Source organism: Brachycentrus maculatus, unplaced genomic scaffold (genome assembly GCF_059751285.1).
Source record: "Brachycentrus maculatus isolate JH-2025_06_01 unplaced genomic scaffold, ASM5975128v1 h1tg000172l, whole genome shotgun sequence".
In the NCBI taxonomy this organism is placed as follows: Eukaryota; Metazoa; Arthropoda; class Insecta; order Trichoptera; family Brachycentridae; genus Brachycentrus; species Brachycentrus maculatus.
In genome coordinates this window covers 759,790-774,870 of record NW_028280925.1, presented here as the reverse complement: position 1 = coordinate 774,870, position 15,081 = coordinate 759,790, and the positions used below count along the sequence as shown (strand labels likewise).

The window sequence follows — 15,081 nt, the reverse complement described above, 5'->3', positions numbered from 1 at the left end:
ACCATAATGGTAAATATGCACCTCTGAAATTTCTTAGAGTCGTAGGTGTACCTCGAATAGAAAAAAATTGCGGAACACTGCCTTAGACATTGCCTCTATTCCGTTTTCAGTGTAAAAATCACAAACAATACATCAAATCACAAATCAATTGTGACGTCATTAAGATAAGAAAATTAAGTGACAAATCAGACTCGTGTAAATCAAAAATATAAATTAAGCGAGTACGTATTATTATTTGGACGAAGGTATTCGTTTATCACGTAGCGTGAAGTGAAACAATGAGCGCGCATTCGAGGTGGCCGTATCGATTAGCGGGTATTTCTGCCGACTATCTTACCAACTTATCTGAAGGAATAGAATTTCACGAAGCCTGATAATCTTCGGGCCATTATCAGGCTGGCAGATAATCGGCCACAGCTCGATCGGAGTGGAAGAAACGTACGTCAGTGCCTAGCCGGGGACCGCGGCGAGACCGCAGAACGCGCCATGATCGTGTCCGGGTCGAGTGTTAACCGATTCGAGTGAATTAATTTGTTAGTATTTTTATTTGGGATTCAACACAACAGTCACATCAAGTTACACAAGTATACGAGTATTACAAAACAAGTATACGAGTATTACAGAAATCCACGTTTGTAAAAATACCTGGAAGAAAACTGGAACGGGAAAAGTCAAAGGAAAAGATCAAAGCTATTAATGACGACTGGACAATGTTGAATGACAGTGTTGAGTTGAACATATTGAAATCCCCATATTCATCGTTGATTAATTTTGATGGACGATAAATATAGGCTTTATAAAATAAAACTACTTTATTGTTAACCACGGTACATTCATCAAGCACCTTGTCAGCATCAAAACATTCGAGAGATAAATATAGGAACTTTGTTAAGAGTTTGTTCTACTCGCGGGAAGCGCTAAGGTGTTGGTACCCTGGTGATTTCGACTATACATATACGTTCCAGCAATTCCGGCGAGTCAATGTGTGATTTGTAAAATAGGACCACCGATTTCCCGCGATCGTCCAGCGAGTTCACTCTGAAGAAGTAAAATAAGTTGAATTATAGCAAGATGGGCAGTTCTTCCAGTAAGGCCAAACGGACTAAAGAGCCCAAGGGTTTTTTCGAAAGGGAGAAGCGCGCGCAGACCGAGAGGGAGAGGGAGAAGGAGCTCCGGGAGGCCAGCAGGAGCACGGAGAGCAGGAGGCAGCCGGCCACCAAGGTGAGGAGGGGCGGCGCGGCGCCAGCGCCGCCCCCCGCGGCTCCGGCGGCCCCGGTGCGCCACCCCGAGCCCGCGCAGGCCTACCAGCGCGAGGCCATAGAGAAGATGAGGCACCAGCTCAAGACGGACTCCAACGCCTTCCTGCTTAACAACATCATGCTCTCGGTGCAGTTCTTCGAGAATTATGAACAGTGAGTTTACACTTTTGACTCGATTGTACTTTATGACTGTAAATGACCGATTGCCGTAACCGAAGATTTACCATAAATCTAAATTACATTGGATAGATCAGATGTTCCCGATATTTTTTCGGTTTTCGGTTTGCGGTTCCCTTAATACATCGTTAAAATTACCACGTAAAAAGCGACTACCCATTTAACACCGAAAATTTAAAAAGAATTCAATTTTCCTTGGGTAATATAAAATAACTAATTTCAACTGTTTCGTAGCGTGACGTATGGAAGATTTAATTTCAGCTACATCTGCCTTCTTCATCAACGCGAAAGTGTAGTACTTTTTTTAATGATTTGTATGCATAATTTATTTGTTTATTTATTTATTTTAACATATGCGGTAGATCCAGACGTATTTCTCAAAGTGGGCGATAACGCTCCTTTGTGGGCGTTCTAGAAGACTTTTACAGGGCATAAGAAGACCAAAGAGACAGATAAAAGTGCTAATAAGTAATATATATATATATATATATATATATATATATATATATATATATATATATATATATATATATATATATATATATATATATATATATATATATATATATATATATATATATATATTTTATTTTTTATTTTTTATTCCTTCCCTCTTTCTATGGTGGGACATTCTGGCGATTTTATTTTCCCCTTTGACGAGAAATTTTGATAGGGGGGGGCGCCAGACTAAAAAAAGTTTGGGAACCTGTGATCTATATATATCGGTGTTTTAAAATGATGCTGAATGCATCGAAACACGTGTCAACACAGGTTTGAAGGAATAGCGGCATTTACCAAGTAAAACTTAAATTAAAAATGGATAGATGTTACCAGGGATTTTTTTTAAACAAAAAAGGTCCCGGAACTCACTTCATGTCGAGCTTTTTACTAAAAAATATATCGCTCATTCCTTTCAAGAACGACATGCAAAAACAACACTTTCTGCCCTCTAGCGGGTAAATATTAAGTAAAAAATATGGCGCTTTTGCTGGGATATAATACATTTTCTGGGTATTCCGAAAACATGTACAACTGAAAATTGACGACTTTTGATTATATAAAGTTGTTGAAAGGAGTGAGCGATATAATACATAAGATGAAATAAATAAATGCACAACTGAAAATTGACGATTTTTGATTTATGACGTTCTTGGAAGTGAGCGATATTTTCAAATATCATTTAAATATTCATTACAATAGCATATTTTATCATTTTGACGAATGATATAAACATAGATTGTAATTACGTAATCGCAAACATTGTTTCGTCTAATTGATGCTGAAAATTAAAAAAAGCCGTGAATAAAGGTACCGTAACGCCGTTCCACCGCGGTACATGAAAAAAAAAAGCCTCCGCAAAGTGACTGTCGAATCAATTAATGAAATTATTAAATATGGACGTATGTCACCAATTGTCACGGATGAGTGTTCATCACCAATAAATTGTGTGCAATATATTGATAAATGAGTTTGCACTGGACGAGTGTTATCTCACGTAAATTAGTGCACTTTGTGAGTGAATCTAGAAGAAACACAATAATTGGTGAAATTAGACAATATGTCTGGGTGAGTTATCTAGGAATGTATACGACAGGCTTAAAATTTTCCTGACCTCAATACGATTATAAAGAGTGTTTTTTTTTTGAGGTTTGGTTTTAAATTGGCAACATTGTTTCTACAGACTGTTAATTTGACAGTTGACAGTCGATTTATAATCAGTACGTTTTGCCATTTCACCTTAAATATACTGAACGACCATTATGCGCGTCGTAGATACGGTGAATAGACCGAAAACAATATTCAGCTTGATCCTTTTTTTTCATTGATATATGATGAGGTACATTTTTGGTTAAATGGCTATGTCGATAAGCAGAATTCCGGAATTTGGAGTGGAAAACCCAGAAGCCTTTATCGAGACGCCTTTACATCCATTAAAAGTCACTGTTTGGTGTGTTTTATGGGCAGGTGGAATGATTGGCAAAAAATTTTTTGAAGACGATGCCGGCCAGAATGTTACGGTCAATGGAGAGCGCTACAGAATCATGATTACTGACTTCTTTGTACCTCAGTTGAATGGCATTGATGTGACAGAGCTGTGGTTTCAACAAGATGGCGCAACATTCCACACGGCGGGTCCCACCATCAATTTATTGCTGGAAATTTGAATTTGTAAACCTCTACAAAAACACCCTATAATATATCGCTCACTCCTTTCAAGAACGTCATAAATCAAAAAACTTGATTTTTCAGGGGAACGTTTTTAAAGTTTAAAAATATAACACAATGTATTAAAAATAAATATCAAGTCACTTATTGAACTTTTTATTGTGCAACAGATCTTTTTAGGTAAAACCTGAAGGTTTTTTCTCCATTTGAAAAATATTTAGTATATTTAAAAAAATAATTAAACAATACCTTTTCTTCAAAATGCAAAAACATTTTCTGGCCTGTAGCGGGTAAATATTGAGTTAAAAATATGCATCTTTTGCTGGGATATAGTACATTTTCTGGGCATTCCGAAAACACGCACAACTGAAAATTGACGATTTTTGATTTATGACGTTCTTGAAAGGAGTGAGCGATATGTTATCGTTATCATAAAGGTTGTAGAGCATAAGCTTTATTCGATGCAATGCCTCTTTCGCGGTCATCATTCATTTTTAAATTAATTTTAATCCCCGTATTTGGGTTAAGGTACAAGTTTATCATGGTTTATCTTTTCAACGATATTATATTTACATATACGATTGTTAATTCTTTTAATATACGTGTCAATAGTCAAAAAGATTGGCCGATGCAAGTAATGCAACCCGAATTTGCTGACAGATTAATACCGTTGAGGCTGTACTCTCAGATATACAAAGTCAATAGACGACTGACTGCGCGAGAAGCCACACGTGTTGTCCGCGCATTTAATAAAAAAATATGTTCGAATATGGCGAATAAATATATATATTTTTTAACTCCTTACCTTTCAATAATTATTTTCTTTTCAAAACCACATACATATTTATTTCGAAGAAAAAAATATTTTCTCAATACAAAAATAATGTTTTAAGCAAAATATGCAATAAAGTTAAATTTTACATGGGTTTAAAGAAAAAGAAGTTGCGGGTTATTGATTATCCCACCTTAACACGTTAACGTTGTGGTCCCGTGGTTAGTGTCGCGGACTCTTAAGTCAGAGTTTCTCGGTTCGAACCCACTCTACCACAATTTGATACATATTTCTAATAATGAGCCGCTTAGGCTCACAGAAATAGTATGACATTGAAATATTTGTGTAAATAATAAAAACACAAATCTTTATCTTTAGAAAAAAAGTGTAGACTTGAGTTTTGTACTGACATTTCTTGGTGGAACTGCATTTTATATAATTAAATAACTATAATATATAGTTTTTTTTCATACATATTTTATTTGACCAGTGGCCGGATTTTGTCGTTACCGATATTATCCAACAGGCTAGACAAAATTTCATGTTACATACACAACAAGGCAGGGGTTGAGAACCATAATTTTATATATTTTTTTCTGATAAAATGAACTTCAATTGAGTGAATTTAAGTAATGTATTATAATAATAATTGCGTGTTTGTTGTGATAAGTGTTTTAACTATGATTTTATATAATTTCATTGTAAGAAATGAATTTTTGTATGTGAATTTAAATAATATATTATGAATATTGGTTGAACTATTGGTTGACATTGTTTGAAGTCGAAATATGCTTAGAAGTTAAACAATTTTACAACCTGATAAACGCTATTTCAATAGCTAATCGATTATTAATTTTTAAAAGTATTTTTAATATTTACGCAAATAAGCGATGCGAACTAAGCTGCATTTGTGGTAATCTATAGTTGTATTTAAACTGAGGTTTCTTATAATTACGGGAATAACCGGCGAAACATTGATAAATCATAAGTAATGCTTTTAGAAATCATTAATTAGGGTGATGTCATTTTCACTACAAGCTAAAAAAATACATAGTTTTAAAGTAGTCGTAATATTATTATAGGTATTTGAGTTGGACTTTGAAATTTGAACAATGCTCGCGAATCAATCAAGATTGTACTCGTATATTATTATCAATTTTAAATTGTATAATATATTGAATTTAGGAAGCGAAAGGGACGTAAACGATAATAGATACTCGAAGATTTATCTTCAAATGTTTTGAGCAGATTATTTTTCTGCGTGGAATGCGCGTGGTTAAGTGATTATGGGGTTTCAGTCTACGACAATTTGTCGATTTGATAAAATTAAGAAAGGTGTCTTGATATGGTTTGGACGTGTGGAACGAATGAGTGAGGAAAGAACGGTAAAACAAATTTATGAGGCGAATGTAGTTGGAAAAAGGAACAGAGAAAAATTTGGCATGATCAGGTATTTCAAATACTTGAAAGTGATCAGGTCAGAAGTCTAAATGATGTGACGTTGAAGAGGCGAAGAATGTTTACAAAGACAGTGGTGTGGGGTTATATTCTATCTGCCTACACCTGCGGGAAAGCGGCGTGATAGTTAGTTAGATAACAATTTGTCAAACGTTTGTAGGAAGACTGAGCTCAAATGATATTTGCAAACACAAATTTGAGATCTAATCCACTTTTAATTTAACTTCAAATCTCTCGTAAAATTTTTCTACTCCCAAAGTCGTCGCAACCACTGATTAATATTACAACGACTCCAATATGTGGAAAGGAATACATACAAATTATACATGATTAAAATTAGCTGTTTATCAAAGTTTTCAGATAAAAAAATCACAAAGGACTGAGGATGTATGATAAGTTTTAGCCACACAACGAAGTCCGTAGTTTTGACATTTTAAGATAATTTATTTCATGAGAAGTAGAAAAAAATCATATTTGTAAAAAAAATGCCTGGAAGAGGGATGGGAAAAATCAAAGCGGAAAGGAGAAAAATCAAAGCTCAAAGATAAATTGTACGAAACGAGGGACACAACACGATATCAAATTGACTGAAAATGTTGAATGATCAGAGTTGAACATATCGAATTCATCGTTAACCAATTTTGATGAACGATAAATACAGTACCTAACTTTATTTAGAGGTTGTTCTACTCGTGGGAAGCGCTAAAGTGTCAGGTGTCCTTGTGATTTCGACTGGGAACTCTAAAACATATTCCAGAAATTCCGACGAATTGAGTAATTAAAAAAATAGGATCACATCTACCGTTTTCTGCGATCATCCAGAGAGTTAATTTCAAATTAAATGAAGCAAAATAATGAAAAATAGCTATTTAAGTTTTCAGCTCGAAAGCATTGAATATTTATGATAGTTTCAGCTGCACGAAGAAGTCCGTGATATTGTGTGCTTTAAAGTAATTTATTTCATAAGCAGAAAAAAACTATAAATATTATGATAAGCATACTTTCATTTTTGCACTAGATCAAGATTAGTAATATGATAGCACAAGTACGTACGAGTATGTACCTACTATTAATTTCAAACTAGAAATTAGCCTTATAATTAATGTCAGATAAAATCAGTAAACAATTCAATTAAAATAATTGTCATTAGTATTGCCTGGAGTAGAACTATTCTCAAATTAAGAAAGAAAAAGCGTTGGAATAATATTATGAGTTCATTATACAATACTATCGCTTTATCCACAATATGAACTGTTTTCATCTGAATTTCGCGATATATCGACATCCCCCACGCAAAAATGTAAAAAATTGTAACTTTTCTGCAGATTTTTATTTTATTGTCTTCAATGTTTAACATACAAATGTTTTGATCGACATAAAAACTGAGTTGCTATTTTCTCACAATTGTTTATGCCCATTAAATATAGTTTTGATTGTTGTTTCTTAAAAAAATCCATTTCACGACTTTAAATGACGTTTCGGTCTACTGCAAATAGTCGTACGTACCTACCTATATCGTATTTTAACATGTTTTATTATATTTTTTTATCTTACATACCATAAATGTGTCCTTTGAAATTATTTTATTAAAGTGGTTTAACTCAAAACTTAAAAGAACATCACTTTACGACTTTTGATGATGTTTTGGTCTACTGCAAATAGTAGAACTTACCTATTTCGTCTTTCAAAATGTTTTAATTTTTTTATCTCACATTACCATAAATGTCATTATTTTATTATTATTAATTATTTTACAAAAGGGCCTGAACTTTAAACATAAAAAACGTCATGTTACGACTTTTAATGATGTTTTGGTCTACTGCAAATAGCAGTGCGTACATATTCCGTCTTTTTACATGTTTTTATATTTTATCTTACATAATTGTGCCCTTTGAAATTATTTTTCAAACGTATGAAGTCTACATTCATGAACCGATTATTCTAACTTACAACCTGACCACTTTGAAGTATTTGAAATATTTGATCGTTAAATATGTTAACATGATGCTGACCAAGTCAAAGGCTTAATGTCAACAAAAATGCCGCAAATCATCATTTACCATTCATTAATTACCAATATGGAAATAATTTATTTCATAAAAAGTAAATGTTAATCACGGATTTCTCGTTATATTAAAAATTAAGACTCCCGTCAATTCGTAATACCAAACATTCCGCTATTTATTATAAATACTTAATGAGTATTTTGTTAAAATTGATAAACCTATTTTTTATGAACTGAATGGTAAATATCGTTGCCCTTTTTAATATTGAATCCTTATTGTAGTAAAAAGATTTATTTGTTTTGGTGGGTGGAAATTGATACCATGAGAAAAATATAATATGTATCAGTAAACATTTTAACAGCCTTGGTCCATAATGAAGGTTTTTTGGTGTTCAAAGGTGCTTTAACTCAAAACTTGATCGAATCCTTATTAATCGTCCCAGAATAGGCAAAAGTCATTACGTGCTAAAACACAAATGAAGAAAATCCGTATTAAATTTTAGGAATGTGTGAAAATCCTTCATAAATTCTGGAACTGCGGTCATAAATTCTAAAATGATAACGGATTAAAAATATGATTTTTTTATAAATTGTTTTTATTATGATTATTATTTTGTTTGCAAATAAACATAAGACTTGGCACTGGCAAAACATGCTCTTACTGGGTGACTGCCAAATAAATAATAAATCAATAATGTTTTAGTTTTTTCTTACGATCACAAAGAGCGTTTGCGATAGCAAATATGATGCAGATAATTTTTCATATTCGATTCCGGGTGTTTTTATTTGAGATTTTTAAGAATGAATATTAATAAAATACGATAAATTTAGAAAAAAAGGAGAAAAAAAGAATTTAGCGTTTTTATTTATTGAGAAAATCGCGTTTCTTTGTGCGTTTTTCTTTCGAAGTGTTATTAGTAAAAAAATATTTTTCATCCTTATAAATTTTATTACGTTTCAGAAAATGGAGTGACTGCACAAAAAAAAACAATTAAAAGAAAAAATACTGACGCCGATAACTTTGTTAAAATTAAAAAAAAATAAAATCGCTTATAATTATCTTGAAATATTTAATTATTACATTTTTATCTGATTAGTAAAAGCGGCATCAGCGGTAATCACTTTCACAATACAAGAAAACAGTAGGCAATTCGGACAGAAACATCATTTCAGTATTAACTTATATCGAACGATGAGTTATTTTAATCTTTATCACATAATTCTATATTTTTATCAAAGACGTAATAATAAAACATGCGTAATACTTAAAATATGTAAAATTGCTTAATAGGTTTGTAAATACGTATGTAATTGGCATAATATAATAATTATTTAACCCTTACTAGAATTATACTTTATTCTAGTGTGTTCTCACAACAGAAAAGGAAAACTTTTCAAACAACTTAAGGGGGTTCTCGCAAATATACAATTCACTACGCGACCGGCTGCGTGAGAAGACACACGTGTATTCCGTACACATTAAAAAAATATTGGAATTTGTTTTTTTTTAAGAATATGAATATGTATATGGAAAATATATATATATGTATGTATGTATATATATATATATATATATATATATATATATATATATATATATATATATATATATATATATATATATATATATATATATATATATATATATATATATATATATATATATATATATATATATATATATATATATTTATATATATATATTTATATATATATTTATGTTTATTTATAATAATTTTTTTTTAAATTCCTTACCTCTCAATAACTCTTTCTTTTAGAATTTTTTTTTTTTTACAAAAACGGTAATACCAGGTTTATAAACACTTATGCGTGACAACCGGTTTCGGAAATCATTCCATCATCAGTTCATTAAAATAAAATTGTTACGATTTGACATTTGTATAAAAATAAAATTTGTATGTTTTCAGGATCATGCACGACCTGAAGAACAACTCCGTGACCGACTCGGACGTGAGGCTGAACGACAACATGGCGTCGCACCACAAGCACGTGTTCCTGCCCGACAAGCTGCAGGAGGCCGTGCACGCGCACGCGCGCGTCGCGCCCGCCGCCAGGGACGGCGGGCGCGCGGCCGTGGAGGCGCTGCAGCCGCAGAGGATGTTCGTGGTGCACGACAACGTGGAGGTCAACGAGCCCGGCGAGGTGTCCGACTACTCCACCGTGCTGGACGCGCCCTTCTACAGGATGCTCATGGAGGAGGACGACGAGCCGGGTAAATCTATTCTGTCATCAGCACTGTGTAATTGATAGAGCGGACGTTGTATTTCGCTCACTCCTTTCAAGATCGTCATAAATCAAAAAACTTGATTTTTCAGGAGAATGTTTTTAAAGTTTAAATAATTCAATGTGTTAAAAATAAAAATCAAGCCACTTAATGAATTTTTTGCTGTGCAACAGATCTTTTAAATAGATTTATATTATCCACTGACACTTCGTGATGGAATTGCATTTTTAATATATTATTAGATTATAACCAATATTTTTAGCTTTTCCACTTTATTTTTATTTGACCAGCGACCGGGTTTCGTCGTTACCGACATCATCAGACAGACCAGTCCGATGATGTCGGTAACGACGAAACCCGGTCGCTGGTCAAATAAAAATAAAGTGGAAAAGCTAAAAATATTGGTTTTAGTCTAATAATATATTGGATCTTTTAAAGTAAAATCTGAAGGTTTTTTCTCCATTTGAAAAATATTTTGTTTATTTAAAAAAATAATTAAACAGTAAATTTTCTTCAAAATGCAAAAACAACACTTTCTTCCCTGTAGCAGGTAAATATTAAGTGAAAAATATACATCTTTTGCTGGGATATAGAACATTTTCTGGGCATTCCGAAAACACGCACAACTGAAAATTGTCAATTTTTGATTTATGACGTTCTTGAAAGGAGTGAGCTATTTGTCACTTCTAAATGATGATGTTTGATCTAAAGTGTTGCATCGTAAGGGTGTTATCTTTGTGTAAAGTACTGCGTTTTGTTATTGTTGTCTTTCAGTGTCATGGTTAGGAGATATGTTGTGAGATAGGGTTGTTCTTTATTATTTTTTTATGTCCATCGTTTGTTAGGATTGTGATAGGCATGTATCAAGAAAAAATATATGTGTTTGTGTGTATATACGTATATAAATGTGTAGTTACTTGTGAAAGGGATCCGAAATAGTGTCGATGAATAATGGTTGAGTGGAAATGCGATGACTGACCATTTTCTGTAAATGTCTTTGCACTGTTCCGTGTCTGTCTGCTGTGCTGGTCGGGGCTGTGGGCGTCTGTGTACCGGCCAACGTCGAGTCGGAATCGGATCTAGCTGACTAAATGAACTAACTAACTACTAATTAATCCCTTTCACTGCCTACACCGGGGCACTTCTAGAAAATTTGGTGGTGGTTTTACAAACTTGTATTTATTTAGATTGGCAGTGACAGGGATATCGAAAGCTTTTAAATGTAAATTCACAGTAAAATCGGGATACAATTTTGTTTCACATTTTCTATAAATTTCGCAACTTAGTTCATAAAACAAACAAAAAATCTTTGCAAGAGAAGGTCTGTCAGGAAGCCTAGATGCTTGTGTATCAGATCTAGGAATGCGGTGGGACAGCTTTCAATATGTCATTAGAAACTCGAGGGTCTGTCAGGAAGCCTAGATGCTTCTGTATCAGATCCGGGAATACGGTTGGAAGAGCTTTCAAATGGTCATCGGAAATTTTTCCAACATATCGCTCACTCCTTTCAACAACGTCATATATAAAAAAAATGGTTAATTTTCAGTTGTGCATGTTTTCGGAATGCCCAGAAAATGTACTATATCCCAGCAAAAGCGGCGTATTTTAAACTTAATATTTACCCGCTACAGGGCAGAAAGTGTTGTTTTTGCATTTTTAAGAAAATGTATTGTTTCATATTTTTTTAAATATACTAATAAGTGGCTTGATATTTATTTTTAATACATTTTATTATATTTTTAAACTTTAAAAACGATCTCCTAAAAATCTTTTTTTTTATATATGACGTTGTTGAAAGGAGTGAGTGATTTGTCAATGAAACTATCATGTATTGCCATTAGGAATTAATCTAAATTTCATTTATTGGTTCGGCAGTCACTTTGTGGTAAAATCTATCCTTTTTTAATTAAAGTTTTAATTCAAGTTTAAATACTGGTATTTACCAAGTACAAATTAAATTAAAAATTAATCTAAATCATTCAAGGAAGCTTAAGCCAAGGTACGAGGATGTAATGTGATTCAATCAAAGGTACTTTTTTTAGTGTGCCAGATTTTTTTTACAATCAAGTGTTCTGCGTTGAATGAAATCGAATTGTAAAGATACCACAGACAACAAAAATTTGCGTGTGAGTTATTGCTAGTTAGATGCGTTATAATTTAGTATTAAGATCGAAAAGCGATACATTTTAAGAATATGTTTTTTTCCTCGATCATGTTGCGAAATTACTATGAAGATAAAATTAACCAATTCGATATTGTTTCAGGTTATGTAAAGTTAAAGAAACTGGAAATCTTGGAAAATAGAATGAATCGCGAAGAGCCAATAACGCCAGCCGAATCCCTGACCAAACTCCGCTACTCCAGTGACAGTACGACAGAATCCGAAGACTCGGGAACCAAATCTAAGGGAGAAGAAGAAATAACCGAAGGAAGAAACTTCATGAATGAGCTCAAAGAGCAGCTCGACAAACCGGCCAAACCAGCTTTCAAAAAACCAGCCAATTTGATACTTAACGGCGAGCAAGATACGGTAAAAAGTGAATCGACAAAAATTCCCGTGAATGTAGATGCAGACGAGATCGCATCGGAACGAAGGCCGAGTGGAATATTGAAGAACACAAACAGAGCAGTTCTTCAAGGGAGACTCCGCCATGCGGAGAACAGACCGAGGAAAGTGAAAGCGAAGCAGACTGTCAATAAAATCAGCCCCAGTGGAAGCGAGAGCTCCGGATACAAAACCAGTTACAGTCCTCAGACAGAGTCCAGTGGAAATGAATCAGATTATGGATATGCGACGATAACGGCGGAAACTACGCCGAGAAGATTGCAAAAGAGTCAAACGGCGACTAATAACGATAGCACGAGCATTATTCCCGCGAAATGCATATCCGTAGTGGATGTAAAGAAAGCCCCCCAAGGAAGTGACGAAGAAGACGAAATAGACGAAGCTTACATGGCGCGGTATGGCTCAAATTTTCAAAGGGAACTATATAAAAAGTTATATTATTTAAATTCAACCAACTTCATGGGAAATTTTTCCGATATATTCCTGATGAAACTGGCTTTGCCGTTAGGATTTACGTCCGAATCGCTCAACGAAGCGTTGACTCAAGGGGCCAGCATCTATTGTAATACTGTCAAAGGTCAAAACAAGTCGTCGTTTGAGATCCTCCCGTCTCTCAGCACGACCTGGCCTAGCGCCGCCCAGGGGTGGATAGTGAGGCGGAGAAATATGATACGCAACCCGCACACGCAGTCCATTTATCAGTGGCCGACCCAGCACATGGTGGGGAAGGCTCGCGGGCTCGGCTGCCTCATAGTCCCCATAGGCTTCAGGCCCACGCGAGGAACTAATCCCGAACAGAGCTTGCAATGGAAGCTCACCTTCCCGGCGGTGGAGAGATACCTAGAGACTTGCTTGATGCACTCCCACGTGAGATGCTACCTGTTCACGATTCTGCTCTTTAAAACATTCATAAAGACCGACGTGTCCAAGGCTGGATTGGATTACACGCACATCAGAAATCATCTGTTCTGGCAATGCGAGGATAATTACGCCATGTGGCCGGAAGACCGGCTGGGTGAAACGTTAAGAATATTCTTAAAATCATTCTACCAGCACATGATGAAAGGAAAAATGCCGGATTATTTTATTCCAAAGTGTAATCTCTTCAAAGGAATACCCAAAAATATTTTACTCAAGCAACAGAGAATGCTGGCAGATATTTTGGAAGCTCCGGTTATGCATTTGCTTTCGTCTTTGAGAAATTTGAAATATATGAAGTCCAATTTTTACCCCATATTTAACTATCAAAAACTATACAACATCTTAACAGCCGATGACGTTTTGAAACTGGTGAATCCTCAATTACCGAGGGCCGACAGTAGTATGTTAGACGAAGACGATTCTGACAAGGAAATAATCGAAACAACGAGATTTTGGGATGACATTAAGCGTAAAGACCCCCGAGATAATAAATCGAGAGATTCTCAAAACCAGTGGAGAAGGAACCAGTACAGGCAGATAGAAGCCAAGAAAGCGGCAGAGAGTTTGGTCAACAACAATGGCAAAAGAGTCAAGGATCGCATCGATAGAAAGGTGAGCATTTTTTCTTCAACTTTTATACATATAATCACTAATATTTATTTTGATCCCCGTTGGAAATCGCTGTCGGGACCTCCAGCACGGTAGCTACATAAACACGCCAACTACATATTACACTACATACAGAGGTGGATAATTTCACGGCAAATTCTTTTAAATCACTTAACATAAAATTTACAAATGAAATTTTTACCATTTTTTATTGTGTCGTCATTCTATTTTGATAAAAATTAATCGATACGTTTTTTCTTCCAACTGATTTAGAATCGTGTCCATTCTGGAAGGAATATTTATATCATGATAATTTTTTATTACAGAGAACTGTGTCAGCCCATTTGGATGCGCACAGGAGACGTCTCGTATTGGAGCTGTTTATACCGCATTTCATATCTATGGCCGAATGCAGCGAGAAGTTTGACGCATGCAGACAAGGACTGATCTACTTGGAGCACGCAAATAGACTATCTGTAATCCTGAGGGACGAACCGGGAGGGCAAGCGCAGGGCAGAGAGTACATTTCCATAATAGGGGAGAAGATTGACAATCTGAAGAAAAATGTAGCCAACACCGGGGCGCCCGAAGTACCCAAACGAAACGAGAGTTTTATATCAAATATCAACAGACCCGGCCCGAGTGGCATCGCTAGACCGAAACCGGAACAGTATGCGAATTTAGAAAATGTTAAAATAACAGAAAGTCCTCCCACTAAAGTCAAGGACCCCGTGAGTCCGACAGCCAAGCTAGCGAGCATCGTGCTGGCGGATGTTCACCCGGAGAGGCCCAAGTTCAACAAGTCAATTTCTTTTCAAAAAGTCGAGGAAGAATCTGAAAATGAGGATTCTGACGATGAAGTTACGGAATCTAAGTTATAATATCGAGCTCTTGTGTACATAA

The 15,081-nt window shown here is 34.8% G+C and overlaps 2 protein-coding genes across 2 annotated transcripts in view; one reads left to right on the top strand and one right to left on the bottom strand.

The window, feature by feature from the left end:
• The window catches only part of r (carbamoyl-phosphate synthetase 2, aspartate transcarbamylase, and dihydroorotase rudimentary), a 44,924-nt gene that overhangs the window by 16,088 nt on the left and 13,755 nt on the right, over window positions 1-15,081 (bottom strand). The gene's annotated exons all lie outside the window — the stretch shown is intronic.
• On the top strand, window positions 985-15,081 carry LOC148308259 (uncharacterized). The gene is made up of 4 exons (XM_088262071.1): window positions 985-1,412; window positions 9,766-10,070; window positions 12,347-14,181; window positions 14,505-15,081. Exons 1-4 carry the CDS (start codon window positions 1,072-1,074, stop codon window positions 15,057-15,059), a joined length of 3,036 nt encoding a protein of 1,011 aa, XP_088118197.1. The 5' UTR covers window positions 985-1,071; the 3' UTR covers window positions 15,060-15,081.